Source organism: Hippoglossus stenolepis, chromosome 15, assembly GCF_022539355.2.
Source record: "Hippoglossus stenolepis isolate QCI-W04-F060 chromosome 15, HSTE1.2, whole genome shotgun sequence".
NCBI lineage: Eukaryota > Metazoa > Chordata > Actinopteri > Pleuronectiformes > Pleuronectidae > Hippoglossus > Hippoglossus stenolepis.
In genome coordinates this window covers 19,484,101-19,506,799 of record NC_061497.1, presented here as the reverse complement: position 1 = coordinate 19,506,799, position 22,699 = coordinate 19,484,101, and the positions used below count along the sequence as shown (strand labels likewise).

Sequence of the window (22,699 nt, the reverse complement as noted above, 5' to 3'; positions counted from 1 at the left end):
GTGAGCAGAAACAGTGAAATATCTTTGATTGAAAAGTTGACTGAGAAAACAGTTTTTGTTTCCTGCCTGTGAAGGTGCTGCTGGTTCAGAAGCAGATGAGCGAGCGGGTGACAGCGCTGGCCCGACACGACTTTCCAGAGAGGCCCCATCAGAACGCACATCTGGACTGTCAGGTAGCAACAGCTGCTTATTCGGATTCAAACCATTTCTCTGACTGATTTTATCATATGATCGTTTTCTATGATTTTAAGCGCTGCCTCTGTCTAATAGGTCTGGATAGAAAACTTATAGCAGCAGGTTTTTTTAACCTTTCATGCTCCTATTGAGGATGTGAGAGTTTTTGCTTGTTGTCACTAATGAGATAGATACAGTACATGTCGGATCACTGTGGAATATACTTTAGACATTAAAGCTATTCTAAGGCTGTTTTGACATCCAGCAGACACAGAGCAAAATTAGCATCTCATCAGAGTCGTATCTATGGTGATCGGACAGTTTAAGGTCCAGTTTTCACTCTCTGCTTAGCTCTGATTTGCTGTTCACAAAGGGTTTATACGTTTTGCACTGTGTCCTGTGTCCTGTGTCCTGTGTCCTGTGTCCTGTGTCCTGTGTGTGCCGTGTGGCTCCAGGTGGAGACTGAAGGTCTGCGACGCTCCATCCAGAACCTGGGGGTTCTCCTCACCACAGCTGCTGTCGCTCACACCTCTGTTGCCACGGGAGAAGGCCTCCGGCACGCAGCAACCGGGCAGCATCACACCGTCACCGTGACAACGAAAGACAAGGTACAGTCTTCAAGTTGTTGAGGCTACATGTGCAGAGGGAACCATGGAAAGATTGATAGACAGCAGCTTTGAATTCACATTTCATGCAATGTTTCTTGTTTGTTTGTGAAAGAAGTCAGTTATTTTATGGAGGCATCATATGAGAATTACTACTGTTGCTGGAACAAGATATCATCTGTGTTCTGAAATTGAATCAGTGATCTCTACTTGCAGGATGGCGAGCTGGTGCGGAGCGGAAATGCTGTTTTAAAGGCAGAGATAACGTCTGCCGACGGGAACCGAGCCGCAGAGACTGAGATAACGGACAATAAGAACGGAACGTACGAGGTGGGCTACACGATACGCTCTGAGGGAGAGTACTCCTTCGCCCTGCTGCTGTACGGCCAGCCGGTACGCGGCAGCCCGTTCCGCCTACGGGCCGTGAAGCCCTCAGATGTGCCACAGTCTCCAGATGACGTGAAGAGGAGGGTGAAGTCTCCCAGCGGGACGGGGGGCCACATACGGCAGAAAGCAGTGCGGCGGCCCTCCAGCATGTACAGCACCACCAAGAAGAAGGAGAACCCCATCGAGGATGAGCTCATCTACAGAGTGGGTAAGACAGAGGCCTGGAGAGGAAGTTCATTTCAAACATAGGACTGTGAAGCAGAAAAACACACAATTTACTTGTTTGTTTGTTACTTTGATGGTTTTATCCTATTCACTGCAGAAAGGAAATATATAACAATACTGCAAACTCATTTCTGAACCATAAAACAAGTTTTTAGAATCTACAATTTTCATTTCCTGCCAGTAAACTGAATGAAAATCAACTTACTGAGACGAAAAAGAAGAAGTGACGTCCAAGGATTTTATGAAAAGTACAACAATAATGTCAAGTTGTTTACTTGCATTGCAGATGCTGAGTGGCAGGTTTCTCTGAGTCAGTTTCAGCTGTCAATCATGACGTTTCACACACATTGTTATGGCATCAAATAACAAATTAAAACCAATATTACCTCAAACATGAGCTCTTCAACTGAGATGAAGTACTTATGACAGAAACTTTTTTTGACGTGTAAGTTTTACTTTTTAGTTTTGTCCATGTCCCGTCCACTAACATGGAGGAGGCAGGGGTTATGGCCTATACTGCAGTGGTTTGGCTTTACTTTTAGGAGGTCGACATGTTGTCCATCTTTATATACTTATCTATAAACTGTACTGTTAACACACACACACACACACACACACACACACACACACACACACACACACACACACACACACACACACACACACACACACACACACACACAGATTAAGGTAGAGAGTGTGTAATTATTTGAGTCATTAAATTGCCAGGTTCGCGGGGCAGAGAGAAAGGAGAGTTCACCAACCTGCAGGGAATCTCAGCCTCCAGCAACGGCAGAGTGGTGGTGGCTGACAGCAACAACCAGTGCATCCAGGTGAGACCCACACACAGAGAGGAAGACGAGCAGGTGTTTGTCTGTGGTCACGTTGGAAAAGGAACATCCTGTCACTCATTTGCTCTCTGACGGAACTGATTTTACAGATTTTCACCAACGACGGCCAATTCAAGATGCGCTTCGGGGTCAGAGGTCGGTCTCCGGGGCAACTGCAGAGGCCGACGGGTGTCACCGTGGACTTGAACGGGGACATTGTGGTGGCCGACTATGACAATCGATGGGTCAGCATCTTCTCCTCTGACGGCAAGTTCAAGGTGAGATCACAGAACTTAAGATGAAACATATAATATTAACGAACGTATAGAGATAAAGATGGTTTAGAAATTCTCTCAAAGTGTTTCATGTCTTTCTTTCCCTGCTAAAATGCTCCCTTGCAGAATAAGATCGGTGCCGGCCGGCTCATGGGCCCTAAGGGCGTCGCTGTGGATAAGAACGGACACATCATCACCGTGGACAACAAGGCCTGCTGCGTCTTCATCTTTCAGTCCAATGGGAAACTTGTGACTAAGTTCGGGGGCCGAGGGACGTCGGACAGACAGTTCGCAGGTGAGGAGGCGTTAACATGTAACAGCAGACATCTTTTTAATACGGACAGGGAGCTCAGAGACAAGGTCTTCTTTCTGAAAGTAACACTATACAACTTTTAGTGAGCAACAGCGCCCTCTGCAGCCACATGCGGTGATTCATTCAGTTGGGCTTTGTTTTGGTTTTCATTTAAAGGAAAACTTCCCGAACCAGAAAATTAACAAATCCACCAAACTCTGTGTAGAATTTTTCACATTTAAAAAGTTTTCTTGGCTGAATATTGGACACAAACTCTGTTTTTTAATTACCTCTGAGTCTTTTTTATCAGGTTTACCCTTGAATTTCAATTCTGGCAGTTTAAGTTGCTCAGTATAACTCTCCATATTCACAGTCGCTGAACATTCAAACTAATACTGAGGCTGATATTTTAAGGTAAAAGTTGCATAGTGTTGCTACAAAGGGAACAAGTCATGATGGATGTGTTTAGCCTGATATATGATAACAGAGAATATTGCTTCGTGGAGATTAAAGTTCTGCAACATGTTTTGATATAAACCCTGATTGTGATCTCTGACTAATGAGGGGCAGCAGAAAGTTCAGAACATTTACAGGCTCTTGCTCTTAACTCTATTATATAAAAATAAAAGCTGTGTCAAAGAAAGTGGAAAAACAAGCCTCGCAGCACAATCTGTCCAGTTCAGAAACTAAATAATAAATTCTCCTCTTGATTCTTTGGTTCCTCTTACACGTTGTCTGTGCTGTTATTTCTAAACCTAGACTGATGTGTCACATTATTGTGTAGGATTTGTTTTTACCTGTAAAAGCCCCAGGTGACGCACCGAGCCCCTGCTCCCCCCAACACAAACTGTGCCTGTGCTGCCCCCCCCCCCTCTATTTGACTTCTCTGTTTCCTTTTATTTATTTTTGTTCATCTCTGACGACATATCTTTTTCTTTCTTTCTTTCTTTCTTTCTGTTCTTCCTCCTGTTTTCCGATTCAGAAAAACTTGGCCCAAACTTTAATAAATCTGGCTCAGTTTTCAGTAAGTACTAAGTGTGGCCTTGCTGCGACCTTAACCCCACAGTGCGGTGCCCCGTGTCTAACCCCTCCCCTGGTCCTGTGTCTCACCTCCTGAAAACTGTTGGATCCAGCTGTGCCTGAGCAAACCTGATCAAACACAGAGAAACATTGTAATAATCACCTGCTATTACAATAATGGACGTTTTGTCACACGCATTGTGTTTTGTTGTGTAAATGGATGTGAGTTGTGTGATTTTTCACTGCTTTGACTTACCCAGTGTTTGCTATAAGACAATCAGTGTTATGAGCGAGGGCCCGGTCACACGTACGCAAACGTATCAGCGGTGAACCTTCGCTTCATGTTCCCGTCCAATCAGTGCGAGCGAGGAGGCGAGTAAAACATCTGCTTCCCGCTTTTATCTACAATCTTCGCTTTGCACATGTGTGACCGGGCCCTTACACTGTTGTTCTCAGACGATATGTTTTCACTTTACTCGATATGAGCCTTTCACATCGTTTGTGTTTGAAGATATGAAAACTTTTATCATTATTTACAGAATAAACCATACAGAACATTTATTTTAACCTTTAACTTAAAAAAATCTATTATTTTCAAGTTCTATATATTTGGTTGTATTTGCGTTTTCTTTGTTTTTATAGTGATATATCGATATAATATATAGAAAAAAATTAAATAATCTTAATGGTTAAATGTTTTCAAGCCTCAATTACATTTCTTTGTCAAAAGGATTTAATAGTGACATCTTAGAAATCAACGGTTAGGCTTGAATTTTTGTAAACCCTTAGCGGGAGCATTTATATCTGAGACAACTAATAACAAACTTGTCAGCATGATGAATCTAACTTTGATTTTCACTACTGTTAAAAAAAATAACAATTTTGTAGCTCAACTTAAATCATCTGATGCGTTAAAAAAAATTCCAACAGACGACTCCAGGAAAATCAGAGCAGCTACAAACGTCTGATGAAACTCGTGATTTCAGCTTTAGGCTCAACTAGTTGAAATTTAACAGCCGACTAACGTTTAAGAGAATGAAGAAAACCACATGAATCAGCTCAGGCCACCGCAGCTTCAGCACTGACCCGTTTCTCTGTCTTCACCCAGGTCCTCACTTTGTCGCTGTGAACAACAAGAATGAAATTATCGTGACCGACTTTCACAATCACTCTGTGAAGGTGAGACTTTCAACAGAAATCAATGTCTTATCATTTAGATTCGTGTGTATTATCTGTATATTTCACAGTGAGCGTTGAGTTGTAGACGTAACAGTTTGTCCCCTGACTTCCTGTCGCAGGTGTACAGTGCCGATGGAGAGTTCTTGTTTAAATTCGGTTCTCACGGTGAAGGAAACGGTCAGTTCAACGCTCCCACTGGTGTGGCTGTCGACGCCAACGGGAACATCATAGTTGCTGACTGGGGCAACAGCAGAATACAGGTGAGGTCGGGTTCAGTTGAAACTTATCACCAAGGAGTTTATGTTTTCACCTGTCCGTTGGATTCTATGTTAGCAGAATTACGCAAAAACTACTAAACCGATTTCCACCAAACTTGGGGATAGATGACGCCTGTGCCTGTGAAGACCTTATAAGACTTTACAGACTTTTTTCATTTTCTTTAACTATGTTTTATGACTAATAATTTAGGTTATCAGACCACCTCCTCTTTTCTGTTATAAAATCGATCTAGTGTAGGATTGTTGGACCTTGGCGGAGGTTTGTGCTCTACTAGTTTGGAGCTTGATCGTCAGTTCAGCAACAGTAAAGCACCATTTCAGTCACAGCAACTTGAAACCTGCAGATCTGAGTATTTTACAGTTTATTTATTATGGTCTGTTGCAACATGGACACTGAAAAAGTCTTTTGTGTTTTTATTCAGGTGTTTGACAGCACAGGCTCCTTCTTATCCTACATCAACACATCAGCAGACCCGCTGTACGGGCCCCAGGGCCTCGCCCTCACCTCAGACGGACACGTGGCTGTCGCTGACTCCGGCAACCACTGCTTTAAGGTTTACAGATATCTGCAGTAAGCCGAGGGAGGACACACGCCGTTCAACTGCTCTTCAGACAAGTTCATGTCACACACACTGCTCGTGGACATAGAGCTGCAGCGTGGCTTCACTGTGCCGTGACCCTCGGTTCCACTAATTCAATTCTACAATTCAAAGATCTCATATTCACAGATGAAAACAAAGAAATCTGAGAAAAAACTACATTTACATTGATAACAGAAATCCCAAAAGTTTGTAAAAGACAAAAGAAGCCAGCAATCCTGAAAAATATTGTAACATTTTTAATAAAAGACTTGTTCCTGTGCAACTGAGGAATAAAACAACCTCTTATTTGATCGTGAGAGAAACCCAAAGTTGAAATTCACCTCTGGAACCAGGCGTTTCAGCTCTATGTCTCACGAGTGTGACCTCACCATTAGACAGCCTGACAGTTTTTTAAAGTTGGTGATACGCTGCAATTTTTTGGGGGCAAAGCAGACGCGCAACTCTCCCAGCGACCAGCAGGTGAAGCGAGGCGACGGTCAACACCTAAAGGTGAAGAGACGATGCTCAGGCCTCTTCTCGAACACTGTTGCACGTCAGTTCGCTCTTAAAAATTCCCCGTGGTCCCTGCCTTACAGTTTCCAATCCTCACAACAGAACACACACAGAACGACGGAGCATTAGGGCCACTTAAAGAAAAGAAATATCTGAGATATCGAGCATAAAGATTTATGAATATAACAAGGTTGTAATATTACAAGAGTAAATTTGTCATTTAACGAGAAAATAAATATTACAAGGAATTTTAAGAGAAAATACTGCAACTTTATTCTTGTAAATGTACTTATTTTTTCTCATTAAACTTTATTCTCGAACTCTCTGATATTTCTTTCCCTTTGAGTGGCCCTCACACTCCGGGGTACACACAGACAGGAATGTGCTGATTTAAAGAAAACGTTTCTTGTTCTCATTCTGCACCTTATCAATATTAACTTTTTTTTTGTTACCAACATGTATATGCAAGTTTTTGTTGTTGTTGTTTGTGTATCCAAAGAGAAGCATCAAGAAGCACAACAGGTAAAACAACGAAAAAAGAAAATCTGGTTCCTTCATAGCTCCTCTTTCTCGTATATCAACCAAAACAGACTTCGTATATCTGACCCCACTACTTCTTGCACTTTTTGCGTATTCATATCTACAACCTGACGTCGTTGTACATATGCATATTTTTGATGTATATCTGGATTTTATGTCCATGTTATTTCACTATATAGAATACTTATTCCAGCACTTAATGCATCAAGGATTTCAACACTGGAGTATTTATTAATACGCTAGAACGTCACGCCGAGTAGTAGCCAACTTAATGACCTGCAAACATCCATGGAACAATGTTGTATACACATTATTTTGCTGTGTTTTATCTTCTTTTTTTTTGTTCCAAAGGACTTAATTTATTTTAATTTTCTTTTCTACATAATTTGTTCTACAAATTATTTTTCTAATCGGTGCATTTTGAGCTGTCTCCTCTTTGCCAAAACGTCGTTGTACATAGGCCTCGTGACCCGAAGCACTGATCCTCTGTTTCTGCCTCTTTCCCAAAATGAGCTCACAGCCAGGTCAAAGATAGGCTGTCAAAAGAAAGATGGACGACGCGTCTCCACTTCCTTCTAGTATCCAGAAGTGAAGCCAAAATATCGATCAGGGGTTAAGGTCCTGTCGATACTAGCGCTCGACCAAACATCACTGTGATAAGAACTACTTAAAATGACAGAAACCATCTTTGAGAAAAAATTATTTGACATGTAATTTAATTTGGAGTATTCTGAATTTATAACCTCTACTGCAGCCAGCAGGGGGCAGTCAAGACAATTTGGCTTCACTTTCGGGGAGCTGACATGTCGTCCATCTTTATACAGTCTATATGAATTTAACTATAACGTTTCCTTCTGCCGAAAAAACACGTTTGTCGTACGTTGTTGTTGAACTTTGCACAAAAATACAAATATAAGAGTTACATATAGTTTGCAAGAGTAATATATGCCTCTGTGTATAGTTATCATTTAACATAATCAGAAAGTTTACTGTATATTACAAGCATATTCTTGTTGTAGCTGACAGGCACCTTCATCATGAACTTTTCCAGTAGTTGCTTTGTAGTTCAAGGTTTTTTCTGTGACTCCCAGAGAAACACAACACCAGCTAACACACAGTGACGTAGAGTTTTTTAAAAACTTGTTTTATGCTTAAACTGTTCGTGCCTGATCATTGATCCATTCTGTATTTCCATCTGTTTTACCTACTTACTGGGAAATTGGGTTTTATTTTCCCTGGCACGTGTCTCTCACCTGGAACCGTCGGTGACCAGCTCACATCTGTGTGAAGTGACAGAAACACATTCTCTTAAATAAAATTGTACAATACCAACTTAAAAAGACACTGATTTACTGATTCCTGCAAATTGATTAAGTTTTTTCAAATCTAATTTATCCACTGTATGAATATAACTTAACTTTAATTTGAACAAACTGTTAATTTGTGTATGATCAATATCGTCAAATTCACTTATTTCTTTTTAGTCGGTCCAACATCGTTTATTTTTCCTATGTAATTTCAACACTGCATCAACCCTTTTGTGTTGTCCCACTGTAAACTACAAGAGGCCAGTCTTACAAAGAATTAATCACTATGTAATCATGGCAACGGTATGATTGTAAATATTAAAGAATAATACAACCAACTGTTGTGCAAATGGTCCGTTTTATAAAACCACACCTGTTAATTCAAGCTTTTTTTTGAGGAAGGGTTAGAATTTCTTTGAAAAATGACAGTGTCAGAATGTTTTAAAACATTTGTCTCCACTAAACTAAAAGAGATGAATAGAAATTTCAGTTTACATCTTAAACAGTAAGGGTTTTCAAGCATTGTTGTAAATTTCTGCATCGTCAAATGGGTACAGCGCTCTGTAAACCGAATAATAAAAAGGCAGACATTCAGTTTACAATTCATGGTGAGGATATTGTTCAACTATTTGTTTCCTCTGTTGAGGGTTAGATGCTGAACAGGAATAGCAAGAGATGGGAAAACAGGAAACCACGACCCTCCCACTCTATACACAGCTGTCTGGCCACTGCAGTCACTCAGCATATCTGGCAGATTTATGATGTAGTTTAGGGTGTAAACACAGGAACCTTCCCCAGGAACTTCACATGTAAAGTTCAAGAATGGAATTTAAGAGGCAAATGTTTGATCAGATTAAGAACTTGAACGCTTTTGTCTTTTAAAACCATCGTATAGTGAAAAACAAAAGCATATTAAAAGCAGGAAACGGCCCAAAACAGGAATAACAATATCATTTTTATGTCGCTTGTCAAGACATCTCAAAAACTGCTTCGCTGCACACATGGAGAAAAGCAACCAAAAGTATGTACAGGTATGAAATGAAATACACCATCATAGGCAAAACATTAAAAAAAAAAAAAGCATCATGAGATTCATTGTACATCTTCTCAAATATTATGACTGATCCTGGTAAATGTTTCTACTCTGCCTCGCAATAAAAACATTGGCAAACTGCACAAGCGAGAAAATATGTAAAACGTACATTTAAGAAGGACCAATATTTGTACAACCGTCCATATACATGTATTTTACATTCAATTTGAATAAAATGGCCAAATAGTCAAAACAACTGAAGCAGGATTATTTAACAGAATATAAAATAAACACTGTTGTGGCTCTTGGATGTGATGGAATGTCTATACAGTAAAACACATCACGGGTTCAACCACATATATATGTTCGGGCGTATGTAGCTGATTAACTACATTAATGACAGTTAATAGTTGGTCACTACAATATTAGAACATTTTTGCTTTGCATTTGCTCACTTTCGAACAGACCCAGTTTTAAATCTCAAACAAAGCCAATTGTCTCGTTTGTGTAACTGCTCACAAAAATGTGACTCGGAACAATAAACAGAGGAAATCGCAACAGTCCCAAGAAGTAGAGCATGTACAGAACAATTAAAAAAATAAGGACGTAAAGTTTTAAAAGATAAAATCTGCACTGATGTTAAAATCCACAAAACAACCTGAGCCATGAGATTCTGGAGGTCAAACGAGGTCCGAGAGCTGAGTGTGTGACCGAATCCAGTCACTGAGATGTGAAGGCCGTCAGCACCGACTTCAGTCTAGAGGGAGTCTCAACAAGTATCAATGTGATAACGAGGCCATGTTTCCTTAGAGGTCTAAACAGCACGGCTGGAGCACTGACCCTGTCCAACAAAAACTCAGCCAAAGGGTTTATGTACAGTAGTGGAGCATCGCGGCTGCCAACAGGATCAGAGCCGTCAGTTATCTGTATCCCAGCAGACACAGTGATAGACAACAAAGCACCTCTGCTGACACCCAGCCACAGTAGTCAGGGTTATGAGCCTACAGCGTGTGTGTCTAAACCCTCGCACCTTGCCAATAGCAAATCTGGAAACACAGGCGTACACGAGTTGACTCTTACACAATTCATTTAAAAAGGCCTCACTGCAGCTCGTTCAGTAATAGTGGCAAATCTGCAGCCGGCTGCCTGGATCGTTTTTCCCTGGGCTGAAGAACGGACTGACTGCTTCATCAAAGCAGGTGTCAAACATGTAAAGTCTCTTCATTGTGACGGCGTCGTAGAAGCTAAGGCGCCCTTTGTCGTAGTCTAGAAAGACGCCGACCCGGGGGGAGTCCCAGTAGTCGGCCACCGGGATGCGTCCGTCTTCATCGTTGGCGTACAGCCGGTCCTGCAGACACAGACTCCAGTATCCTGCGGAGGGCGTGAGGTTGACGAAGCCCTTCCTGTTGCTGCTCTGAGTGGTGACTCCCAGGTACCACACGCCTTTGTCCCTCACGTCCACCTCCCAGTAGTGCTGGCCACTGGAGTACTGGGCTATGGCCAGCACGCCACAGAAGCGGCTGAAGCGGCCGGGCGTCTCTGGGTCCTGGTTACGAACGTGGCCCTCCTCAACTTTGGTGTCAAAGTCTGAGATGATCAGGTATGGGTGAGCGGTGTCGGGGTCCAAGGTCAGGTTCTGAGGCACTACAGAGACACAGAAGAATTCAGGATTTAACTACACTTAACGTACGTATAAATTTCAGTCTAATGGAGGATCTTCACTGTGCTCAGTATCTGCTTCAGTGTGTAGAGGAGACTCACTGGTGTGCAGCACGTGCATCATCTTCTTCCACAAGATAAGCTGGATGGGCCCTGAGTATTTTGGATATCCAGTATTCACGCCAAGAACCACGGGGGTAGGGGAAGGCTCGCGGTGGACGACTCTGGGGAGGGAGGCGGTGATGTGACAAAACAAAAGTTCATTTGTTACTGAAAAAACAGGAGGGAGTTCATAGGGTCAAATTAATTTTTAGCCACTTACTCTTTCCATGTCTCAGCAAGACTCTGTTGGAAGAAAGACATTTTGATTAGAACGGAACCAACAGCAAAAGTAACCAAACGAGGGCGGGGCTATTTCATTCGTCATCACTACACCTGGCTTTCTATTGGTTGGGGAATTTTGACCAAAATAAATAAATAAAGAGAGTCAGTGTTAAGTCGCACTGACCTCAAAGCTCGTTTTCCCACCGATGTGGCCGTGGATATCAGCTATGACTTTGTCCAAAGCTGCACCTTCCTTCTCCAGCATATTCAAGTTTTCATCCATCAGTGACACGGCGTCCTCTGCCTGAACATCCAGGCCCTCGAGCAGGGAGTCTCGCTCATCTAGCAAGAACTGGACCATGGCACCGATATCCGCTTCAATCTTCTCCTTGATTCTCCGTTTGTTGACCTTTGGAACAGAGATTCAACAGATCAGCATAAAGGATTTGATGATGATAAGTGGTGTGCATCTACATGTACAACTTTCCAGTTCAATGTTTGTCCTAATATTTGCAAAAGAACACTTCATGATGACAAATAATCGGGCCTCGAGGATGGATTGCACTTTGTTGCTTACATTTGAATCAAACACACACAAACACAGGCTTGCATCATATATACTGTGTGTGAACGTCACCAGCAAAACCAAAAAAAGGTCCATCCCTTACCACTGCTTCATCTTTGTTTAGCGCTTCAGCCGTTATAACATCCAAACACAGAGACTTCTCCCAGTTGAGCTCCATTAGCCTCTGCTTTAACTCCATCTGCAATAAAACATTACATCAAGACACATGCACATTATATCAGAAAAATGATAAATCAGTTTTTTAATAGATGTTAGATGCACTGAAGAAAACAATATCTGATCTCTTTGCCAACTTACCCTCATATCATTTGCAACTTCTGGCACCGGTGCCACCTCATGGTGTCTGAAACGAAACAGAAGGACAACTAGTTAGTTTCCAGAGCAGCGTGTCCCACTCACAATGCTTCAACTTGAATGAGGTCATGTTTACATTCAGCATCTCTGCTTGAGGTGCAAAGAAAACAAAAACAGTACAAACAGCATTTCACTCTTTATAAAAACAGACAGTGTGTTTACAGTCTTCTTTATCACTGCCTCTGTTGCTGCATTTGCTGGTGTAGGCTGAAGGTCATGGTCCTTGCGGGGGGGTATTTTTGTCCAAATAGGGATATTGTCTCTGAGCAGGACAACAATACCCAAACATACATGAGTGAAGATTCTGTTGTTAATCAAATACTCAACATGAAAACACACAACCATTTATATAGCACTTCTTAAAACATAGTTACAAAGTGCCTCACAAGTTATAATACATAAAATCTATAAAAGAATAAAACCACTTCATGTGTGGCAGCAGTTTTTAGCATGACCTAATACAGTAATAAAAAATAGAATTAGGTAAAATCGGAGACTATGATATAATAAAAGTATGTTTATGCTTTGATTTTAAAAAGGAAGATACTGACTCAGCCTGTCGTATTTCCTCGGGCAGTGTTCCAGAGCTCTTATTTCAAAAGCTCTGAGCCACTCATTCTTAAACCCAGAATCTGGAACAGATAAAAACGCCCTTGCCAGGAGCTTTGATTTGAGCAAGAGATCAGCTTGTTTCACTGATAAAAATCCAGATGTCTGATTTCAAAAATCCTAACACATTAAAAAACGCATTATTGAGAACAACGGGGTTTAAAAAGGTGCATGTTAAAGTAGATTAAAGATTTGTTTGGGGAGAACTTAGAGGGGATAAAGTTCACAGGAACACAATGTGTGTGCACCATGTTTAGTTCATGCAATAGAAAAGAATACAAAAGACGTCCTCGTCCCTTGTGACCCTGACGGGCACCAGTTTTCTGTTTACACACTCAGAGGCTGTTTATCATATCTTTTACGATTAAGTTCTGTGCTACGGCCTTGATTGCCATGGCAACTGCGAAAAGGGACTGCCAGCTAGACTCAGTGTCGACAAAGCCATTCCTGAAACTCTTGCTTTTGGGACATTCTTAGTGACAAGGTTTACACAGTCTTACAACTACACACTGGAACTTTAAAAGGATAACAAACCGAGGGCACAATGTGAATTACAGTTGCTGTTTAGAGGCCAGCAGACACATTGTGCCACAAGTATTTGGCATCAATGGCAAAAATATGAAACAGCAAACACTGTGCTATCTTTGGCCAGATTAGAGACAGACAGGTTTTAGACCAGCTAAGGGTTTAATATTTGACTACTAATTCCAAACGGGGACAGGACAACAAATAGGCACATTTTAAGCACTAAACCTGAGAGGGTGATGGACAGATTTTAAGTGAATAAACACTACAAGAGTAACAATGACAGTTGCTGCAAAAATGTATTAAAAAAAGAGCAAATATTAAGTCAAAGTCTGAATAGTACCAATATTGGGACTATATTCTGTCTTGGTCAATTAAAAATGTCCATGTCCCCATAATCCTTTTGTACAACCATGTGGAAACTTTACTGTAATGTTCTATTACAGTTCTGGAATTTGTACGATGTGTAGATTAATCATTCAAGTTGATTAAATAACTATTCTGATAATGAATTACTTGTTTCAGTGATATTTCAAGTGAGGATTTGCATCTTCTTATTGAAGGAAGAAATTAGATTATCTCTGGATTTTGGGATTTGGATTCCGAGGTCGTCACTTTCAGCTTTGCAAAGACGTAATGAATGTTTTCACTACTTTTTGCATGTTGTTGGTTTAGGTATCATCTCAGATTAGTCACTGGTACAGATTCATGTCAATGACAAGTTGTACAACGACAACTTGCGCAATCAGTCACTAATAAATGTTCACAACAATTAATCTTGTCCTGCAAGAATTTGCAAGCGAGAACTATACATTTTCAGTAGTATATCTATATAAAAAGGTGAATACACGAACCAACCTGTGTGCTCTAGACTCCCGGCACACAACACAGATGAGCCTTTTGTCAGTCTGGCAGTAGAGTTTCAGCTCTTCTCCATGTTGCTCACACTTCCCGTCTACTTTGACAGGCTGGGGGGGCAAAGAACTGGACCCCAAACACTCCAGGTCGTCCAGTTTGGCCACCAGGTTCTGCACCAGGTAGTTTTTGGTGAACGTCCTCTTGTTGAACACCTGAGAGGAAAAGGAGAAAGAGGCAGAAATCTGTGATCAAGCAGTTTTTGTAGTTTTGTTCAGCGTGTGTTTAGGTTACATTACAACATCTCTCTTATATCAGCCAAAACACACAGCTACTGTTGTGTATGCTGCAACATTGTAGCTAGCTAACGGGAGCTAGCAGCAGTAGCTACACACAATCCCATCCAGACAAGTTACACCTGTGTTTGACAAAACATGTGACTTCCCCCCTTCCCATGAAAGGTTTTGGAACCACTGCTCTCGATCGTCCAACTGCCAAGTTCTCGTGTTTTTACCTGCTGCTACATTTAAGCTAGCTTGTGCCAGCTAGCAACAGCAGCTACAAACAATCCCATCCAGATATGTCACACCCGCGTCACTAGTCCCTACACCAGGAAATATCTTTACTTCCATATATTACTACTCTCGATGTGACACTTCGACCAAATAAACGTTTCTAAACGGCTGTTACATTCTAGCTAGCTAACGTCAGCTAGCAGCAGTGGCTACAAACAATCCAGATACATTACACACGTTTTTTGACAAATCACGTGTCTTGGCACCTTGCCATGAAAATGTCTCCATTTCATTTATTTTATCTTTATTGTTTTTTAATTGTTGTCAATTGACCTCCTGCCAAGCAGTGGGAGTTTTTTACCTGCTGCTAACATTTTAGCTAGCTAACGTCAGCTAGCAGCAGTGGCTACAAAACAAAACTGGGTGGCTAATCTCATCGCACAAGACTCAGCTACTTCGAATCAGTTGATGTATAATTTATATTAATAATGTCTCTTAACGGCAGCGACACACTGAAGCGAAACAGCGGTGGACGTGCATCAACGCACCGTTCGGCACTGGGGGCACTGGTAGCCGTAGTCTCCGGCATTTTCGTCCCAGTGCATGCAGATGCAGAAGCGACAGAAGTTGTGGCCGCACTTCAGGATGACGGGGTCCTTGAAATAATCCAAACAGATCGCACATGTGAGCTCCTTCTTCCAGTCGTCTGCGGGTCCGGACTTCGCCATGATCACGGACCAGCAGCAGCAGCGCAACAACCTGCAGGGAAGTGAGGGCGGAAGAAGGGCAGCGGCCACATTTGTGCTACGTCATCTCCCCTCTCAGCCAATCAGAGTCGTCCCTCGCTCAGCGGGCGATACCATCACATTGGGGTTCGACCCGATTACAAATAACTTCGATATCGATATTTATCTATCAGTAAAAACACCGGGCAGTTTTTAAAGGCAAATAACAATGAATGTTTTCAAACTTTAAAAAACAAAACAATCAAAGTTCAAATAATTACACAAAAGCACTAACTATCATATATCGTTCTTATTTCATTCATTAGAGCTAGAATATGAATATATTGATTCAATGTCATTGTGCTGATGACCAATTACAGTTTTACTATAACATTATTTTCACTAAACATTTTCTGCCTTTCTGAAAAGACTCTGCCAGTGAACTCTGTCTTTGTGTCGGGGGTCTAGTTGCTGCTCAGACATCTCCCCCTCATGGTTTTTGTTATGTGTTTAAACAAGTTTGTGGTGTTGCCACAATAGCGAACAGCTTCCTACACATCACTGTTCAGTGACATGTTCCTTTACAGCTGGGAAATAGCAGCGCTCCCCTTTCCTTAAGCGAGAGGCCATGATGTCAAGTGTGGAGACTGAAATCCGTGGCATACAATACACTGTACTTAAACTTATTTTCATACCTAACCTTTTTAATATTACAGCCTACCTCCCTTAGCTTTATTCAACATCACACATACATGAATGCACTGTGCTCATTAAGAAACTGTGACCTTCGCCTTAGAAAGAATTCAAGCAGCTGCCCCAGGTTCTGAAGGCCAGATAGGAAAGGCGTTGTCTTGTCTGGAAAATGCGCATGCTTACGCACACAGAACATACAGCCGATAAAGCAGGAACACAATGTTCGCGGATTCCAGTACCAAGAGGCTGGGACCACGCCTGCGCACCAGCTAGGGAGAGCCAAGTCTAAACCACGGCGACTCCCCCTCGTTATTGACCAATGAAGTTCTACCTACTATTATAAGTACTGCACCCGCCGTCCGTTCGGCGCGACTCTTGACTACCCCGTGCTACTAGATGGCCGAGGCTGTGCATTGAGTGCCCATAGCTATGCTGTACCTTTTCATTGCTTCTAAATAAATACTTGTTGAAACAAACCGAGACCGGCTCTTCTCATACCTTGGGACAAAAGAACACGACACAAGCTACGTTTGCAGTGCGTGTACGTGCGGTGTATGTTGTGTGTTTGGACGTGTTCATGACAAGATGATGTGTTTAGACTGCTCCTCTCCTCAATGAGGAGGTACAACATCGAAGAAACTGAAACTCATCCCTCTGTATCGATCTTATTGGCACCAGAATCAATCCTCTCAAGCGGTGCAGAGTTTTGGTAGTGTCGATGTTTGGAGATCGTTCCACCCTTAGTAGCAAACATTTAAAAATGAATTGGTCTTAAAATCTGATTAAAATATATTTTATGTCACTTTAAAGGTTTTTTCCTAATTGCAGACATTCAATGGCAGTTCTGCATGACTCAGAGTCAACTTGTTCCTTTATCCAACTTGCAGGATGAAAGTTGAACAAGGAAATCCAACGCAAGTAAACTTAGCCTGCCCGTCCTCAACGTCATTCATTCGTGTCCGCTAGGGGATGCATTGAACATAAGGGCAGTGTCACACATCTATGAACACAAAGAGAATCTCATGGGTCAAAGCTCACCAATGTTTAACTCCATGCAAAGCCATGCTGCGATTTGCTTCATCAGTGGAAGCAGATGTTTTATTTGCCTCCTCGTTCCCACAGATTGGAAGTGAACAGGATGCAAGATTGGCCACTGCAACATTAGTGTGTGTGTAACCAGGCCCTTAAGCCTCAAAGCAGAACAATCCTAAAAACTAATTTTTGAGTCGGAGTCAAGTTCTTCGCTCAGTGAAATCAACAAATCCCTACCAGTAAGCATCACTATTTATTCTTAAATACATGTACATAAAAACCCATTCATAAAAAGACACAAAGTGATTATCAAGTTTGACTGTTTGTGCTAAAGTTGTCATATACATGGGGAATAACTGGCTGTGGGTTATACATTACATTGCATAGCTTGGATTGGCATGTGTGAGGGATGTGGCTCAAAAAATGCATTTGATGTCAGATATGGTTTCATTTCCAAATTCATCAGGGTGAAAATAATAAAAAATTCACATGAAGGTTTCCACACAGTATAAGCTGTACACACCCGTACACCCCTCACACTGATTCATACCACAGATGACGCTCATCACATCAGATACAACCCTGATGAACATTGGAAACAAGTACACAATCATGACTCACAACACCAAGACAGATATTTAGGAACACTGATCTCAGCTTGTCGTATATCCAAAGCAGAGTAAGACACAGGTTTTCAACAAGACGGAAATTTCACCAGTGACATTGATGAAAATAACGAGAGAGCAGATTATATGAAATGCCCTAAATGTAACATTTCTAATGGCGACACACACTGATCTGTAAAGAAGCTGTTTTTGTTTGCATCTTTTGTTCGAACAAACATGAGTCAGAACAGTGAACACCCACACAGCATGAGTGACAGAAATAAAGCACAGGAACATAGTTTCAGGGTCAAATCATTGCATGTGAATTCAGTATTTGCTTGTTCACAGCATCACACTTATGAGCAGTGTATCAGAAGCGGCTCCACAGAGATGGAGCTTCAGTCGACGGTGAATTCAGTTAGAACACACAGTCCATTCTCTGAAAAATACAGAACTCCTGAGATGAGTGTCTTACATGTGTGTGTCTTAACCAGTGTTTGATTACATTATCTTACAAAAGACACACAACATGAGAGGGAAAACAAAGTGTTAAGAACCCAACTCAGCAGCTACAGAGCTGGTTGACACATCTCGGAAGAAATTTCAGCAGTGGTTTTCGTCTCCAGTCGACTGATATGAGAGTCATGCAGGTTTCCTTCACAGATTGTGATTATTATTTTTTGTTACACATTGTGTAATCCAGCGTGAACGTCTATAACGAATATGAGGCCTAAAGGCACAGGTCAGCCCGGGATGAAGATTAATCTACTTATGCAGAATGGTTTTAATAATTCTGGAGCCAAATATTTAGGTTCAGTATTTCTAATCAGTCCAATCTTTGTCTTTCAACTAATATAATCCTTGCATGGATTAACTCTGAGGACAGTGAAGGGAGATTATTGTGTAAATACTGGACTTTTGCATCCACAATGCAATTCTAAAATGCTACACAAATGTGTGAAGAAATCCAGTTTATTGTTTGCGATCTGTTTAATCGATGTCCTGGTTTTTCAGTGATGTTTTAAAGAGTTGCACAGAAGTTTTCAGGCCGATAGCGTCTGAATGCTCTTTTTACAGTCCTCCTCTCAGTGTGAACGTTGACATCACTTTGTGACATTAACCCAGGATTCACCTGCCACCTCACATCTGTGGCTGTGTGACACGAGCTGCTCTCTGTGACTCACACTGTCCTGAAGGGACTCGGCCGCTTCACGCACTTTAACACCATAAAGCCGGTGAGAGAGAATTGAAACCCCACGCTACCACTACAAGTACGAGTTGGAATGTGAAGTAAAGTGTATCGGACAGTGTGTGGGACTGGTTTCTGTGCTGGAATCAAGGTGCATAAGGGAAACAATACTGTAGAAACCCCCCCACTAACAGGCACACGCACACTCACACCCAATAACGCATATGATCACTCTCAGATTTTTGGTGTTATGAAAGAAATTTAATATCAGTTAAAAAAAAGAAAAAGAAAAAGAAAAGAAAATCCAAAAGTTTGTATAAAAGCTCCCTCGTCCCTTTGTCCATCTGTCCATCCTCATATCCGCTGCTCAGACCTCTGAGCTGTTGTGGCAGTCCTGCATCCTCACCACCAACATGGGCTCCGTGCTCACGGACCCCTTCACCACCTCCTGCACCCCCTCCCTCCATCCCTCCTTCACGTCCTTCTGTCTGGATCGCAGCACGAGTACGACAGTGACCACGACGAGCACAGTCAGCAGCACGCCCACCAGCGCCCCCACCACAGTCACCAGACCCTCCTCTTCCTCCTCTGCGTTCAGCTCACTCGGTTCCAGCCCGTTGGCAAACATCTCGTTCAGCCCCGCCGCCCGCCGCTTGGTGCGGTCCAAAGCCATGTGCATGATGTTGGTGCCGCGGTTGTCGTCGGCTCCGATATCCTCAGCGACCTCTGGGACCTCATCGCCGGCTGACCTCCTGGAGCGGTGACCTTTGGCACTCAAGGTCAGGTCGCTGCTTGAGGAAACAAAGGAGTGGTACTCGAGGCTGCGCTTTCCGATTCCTCTGTTAGCGCTCCCTTTGGATCGGACTGTGTAGATGGTGTGAATGTACCACTCGCGGCCTGAAGCAACCTGAGGAACACACAAAATCATCAAGATTCAGTTCACAAAACTAGTGCAGACCCTGCTATTTGAAGTAACTGTTTGTGAGGAATAATACGATATAGGATACCTGAAACATGGCTGTAGAGTCCAGTCTGAAGCCATCAGCCCCCGGCTGCCTGACGAGGGACATGGCTGATGGATCGTCCACTGCCAGCGCGGCGTTAAAACTCACGTCACCAAACACTCGGGCCTGAGTCTCTGGCTGAGCCTTGTCCTGATGACGTGTGTTAGATTCAGGAGAACAAAGAAAGTAGGGAAATTATTTTTGTGTTGACTGTAAAATACTATTTTTTAAATCTCTCTCAGTGCTCTGATACTCACAAGAATCTTGAATCTATAAAGCAGCGACGGAGAGTCAGCCAGGCAGCCAAATTCAAACTTGGTGGGATTGTACTTTGGAACGTATCCGTCAGCACCGGTGCAGAGGAAAACCTTCTCTATGCTGCAGAAGAAAGAGTCTCCCAGGTTCTGCACGGGGTCGACCATCACACGGCCGTAGACCGTATCACCTGAAACAAAGCATGAGTCACATTTATAGATATAAAGAGATCAAAACAATATACAGAACATCACTGCCAACCAATGTCCACATCATTAAAATGTAGATTTTTTGATTAATTTTCTTCCTGTTCTTTTATTATCTAATATGTAGGGATGAAGCTAAAACGACCAAATTAATTTAATCCTTTCGAAGATGACGATGTTAATGTATATGTGGTCTTCCAGTAAAATGTAATGCTTTCAGACCTGAATTTCAGTTGTGAGTTCCTTCAGATACCACGAGACAATGTAATGTCAGCTGATATAATGGTCACTGTAAACATAAACTTAAATTAACAGCTTCAGAAAGTGATATCAGGTAGATAATGGGACAAAAACATCTACAGATACTAGTGTTGTTCTTTGTAAATCTTCCCTGAAATGATCACAGCATAGATGATGAGGTTTTTAAGCTTGTCAGAGGACACTTACCCTCGGAAAAGGCCACGTCGCTCTCCTGACCGAAACCTGTGGAGCCATCGGAGAGCCACAGACTTCTCTTAGACAACAGGAACAACTGAGTGTTCAAACTGAATTCTACTGCAACCGGGTCGCTCACCTGGGGAGGGACGGACACGGTTAGAGAGGGAGAGCAAAGAGAGACAGAACTGGTGACACAGAGAGAGCGAAACAAAGAATAACACTCTAGATCTTAACGTCTAAATTGAGTCTGTCTTACTTGCTGGAACCTGATGTCGAGGTCGAAGGTGACGGGTTCTCTGGGACTGCAAACAGGTGGAACAGTGTACTCCATGTTCTGTGCTGTCGTACAGGGGATCAGCTTCACCGTGTAGGTCCCGGAGTAATCTCTCACCTGTGTGAGGCAGAGAAGACACACAAGCATGAGACTGTCTCTGTCCAGGTGTTTACACAGCGCACAAATAAATAGTTAATGCAGCCATACTTACAGCAAAGTCTGATGTGAAGGCCCACTGCTGGACTGGCTGGTTGTAGGTGGGCTCACTCCTCACTAATGAGAGGTTGAAGGTCAGGCCGGGGTGGTCCACACTCATCACCATGGATGACATGGAGGTTCCTTTGGTAACAGACATCGAGAGGAGGAGAAGTTCGTAAAGACTGATTCATTGCAAAATGTGAAAATCAATGAAACTGATCATTTAATCTGTGTCTTCAGTCTCACCAGCTCTTTGTATCCTGCCTCCAGAGTGAGACTCCACAAACAGACCCCTGAAACGAGCCTTGGTGCGGAAGTTCACCACCAAACGCCCCTGCTCATTGATCCGCATGCTGGTCGGGTACAACGCACCTGGACACATGCAAACACGCGGGTTTCTACAGAAGCTGTTTGCCACCAATGGTAACTACAGTTTCCTCACAATCCTTGGAGACTTACCCTGCAGATCGGCCTGCGGGGGGCTGCCGATGCCGTCCTTCCACAGAATGGCTGTGTCGTACACAAACGTGAGACGCAGCTCGGACTGCAGGTCGAAGTGCTGCCAGCCACCGGTTCCCACGGGCGAGTGGAACACGTACGACACGTAGAGAGGCACACGCAGGGTCACGTAGGACTGGACCAGGTTCAGCACCTGCACAGATGTTTCCAACAGCGACGAGTAAAGAACAATTCTCTTGAATGCAGCCATCAAACCACTACAATTTTAAGCCCATAATGTTTTTAGGGGGTAGCAAGACACTGTTTCTTTACTAGATATTGTAGTAGAAGCAATAAACCAGAAATATTTAGTAGTAATGCATCACAACAGTTGCATTATCCACCTAATGTAGGTCGATCAGCTATAAACAGCAGTGAGAAGATGTAAGAGGTGATCCCACTGTTCTCCTCCACAAGGTGCTTGAACTCTTTCACTCCTACTCAACGAAGTCTTTCAGCGCTGCACACAAAGAACCACAGTCACATGGGCTTGTGTTATTCTTTTCTATATTAGTATAAAGTTTGGTATTTAAAAACTTCTGGTATTTAAAAACTTCTGGTGGCAGTGGGGTTTGCCATCAAGGCCCCAAGGCTCTGGAACGAACTGCCTGAGGAAATAAGTCTGTCTGAGACGGTGTCTTCTTTTAAGTCTCAGCTAAAGACATACTTAACTTCAGAGGGCATGTTCCTGAATTTACATGGAGTCCCAGCTAGTGTTGTTCTTTTATCTCTGTTATTATTATCACCATAATTATTTGTGTACTTCCTCCTGTCTTTAGATTTTTTTTTCTGTTGTGCAGAACTTTGTACTTTAGGTATAATATATAATAAATAGTGCACCTTAAAAAAGGTTTTAAGTTTTTATTAATAAAACGTTTTTAATTCAGGTTAATTAACCATTATTGAATTACAATCT

General features: G+C 42.4%; 3 protein-coding genes across 5 annotated transcripts in view; 1 reads left to right on the top strand and 2 right to left on the bottom strand.

The window, feature by feature from the left end:
* trim3b (tripartite motif containing 3b) overlaps positions 1-8,544 on the top strand; it is a 29,072-nt gene extending 20,528 nt beyond the window's left edge. For 2 of the 3 annotated variants that reach the window (XM_035177990.2, XM_035177989.2), the window contains exons 8-17: positions 75-173; positions 630-782; positions 996-1,374; positions 2,121-2,224; positions 2,332-2,499; positions 2,623-2,791; positions 3,771-3,812; positions 4,917-4,987; positions 5,107-5,247; positions 5,688-8,544. In XM_035177990.2, coding sequence (XP_035033881.1) covers positions 75-173; positions 630-782; positions 996-1,374; positions 2,121-2,224; positions 2,332-2,499; positions 2,623-2,791; positions 3,771-3,812; positions 4,917-4,987; positions 5,107-5,247; positions 5,688-5,840 — 1,479 coding nt within the window. In that variant the 3' untranslated portion in view covers positions 5,841-8,544. The remainder of the gene's footprint in view (positions 1-74; positions 174-629; positions 783-995; positions 1,375-2,120; positions 2,225-2,331; positions 2,500-2,622; positions 2,792-3,770; positions 3,813-4,916; positions 4,988-5,106; positions 5,248-5,687) is intronic. The other variant, XM_035177991.2, reaches the window with a different exon arrangement.
* Positions 8,545-9,148: 604 nt separating this feature from the next.
* trim47 (tripartite motif containing 47) lies at positions 9,149-15,450 on the bottom strand. The gene is made up of 8 exons (XM_035177992.2): positions 15,215-15,450; positions 14,155-14,366; positions 12,106-12,151; positions 11,891-11,986; positions 11,407-11,631; positions 11,221-11,243; positions 11,001-11,122; positions 9,149-10,883 (listed from the first exon to the last, which is right to left on the bottom strand). Exons 1-8 carry the CDS (start codon positions 15,392-15,394, stop codon positions 10,354-10,356), a joined length of 1,434 nt encoding a protein of 477 aa, XP_035033883.1. The 5' UTR covers positions 15,395-15,450; the 3' UTR covers positions 9,149-10,353.
* Positions 15,451-17,356: 1,906 nt separating this feature from the next.
* Positions 17,357-22,699, bottom strand: part of frem2a (FRAS1 related extracellular matrix 2a) — a 58,694-nt gene continuing 53,351 nt past the window's right edge. Inside the window, exons 17-24 of the mRNA XM_047343313.1 lie at positions 21,745-21,937; positions 21,532-21,657; positions 21,299-21,426; positions 21,070-21,204; positions 20,823-20,949; positions 20,172-20,359; positions 19,918-20,064; positions 17,357-19,817 (exon numbers count right to left, since the gene is read on the bottom strand). Coding sequence (XP_047199269.1) covers positions 19,278-19,817; positions 19,918-20,064; positions 20,172-20,359; positions 20,823-20,949; positions 21,070-21,204; positions 21,299-21,426; positions 21,532-21,657; positions 21,745-21,937 — 1,584 coding nt within the window. The 3' untranslated portion in view covers positions 17,357-19,277. The remainder of the gene's footprint in view (positions 19,818-19,917; positions 20,065-20,171; positions 20,360-20,822; positions 20,950-21,069; positions 21,205-21,298; positions 21,427-21,531; positions 21,658-21,744; positions 21,938-22,699) is intronic.

Coding starts and splice junctions, on each gene's coding strand:
- trim47 (XM_035177992.2), bottom strand. CDS start 15,394: ATGGCGAAGTCCGGACCCGCAGACGACTGGAAGAAGGAGCTCACATGT. Junction 11,244..11,406: donor GTGGGAAAACGAGCTTTGAG/GTCAGTGCGACT, acceptor TTCTTCCAACAG/AGTCTTGCTGAGACATGGAA. Junction 11,123..11,220: donor CTTGCTGAGACATGGAAAGA/GTAAGTGGCTAA, acceptor CTCCCTCCCCAG/AGTCGTCCACCGCGAGCCTT.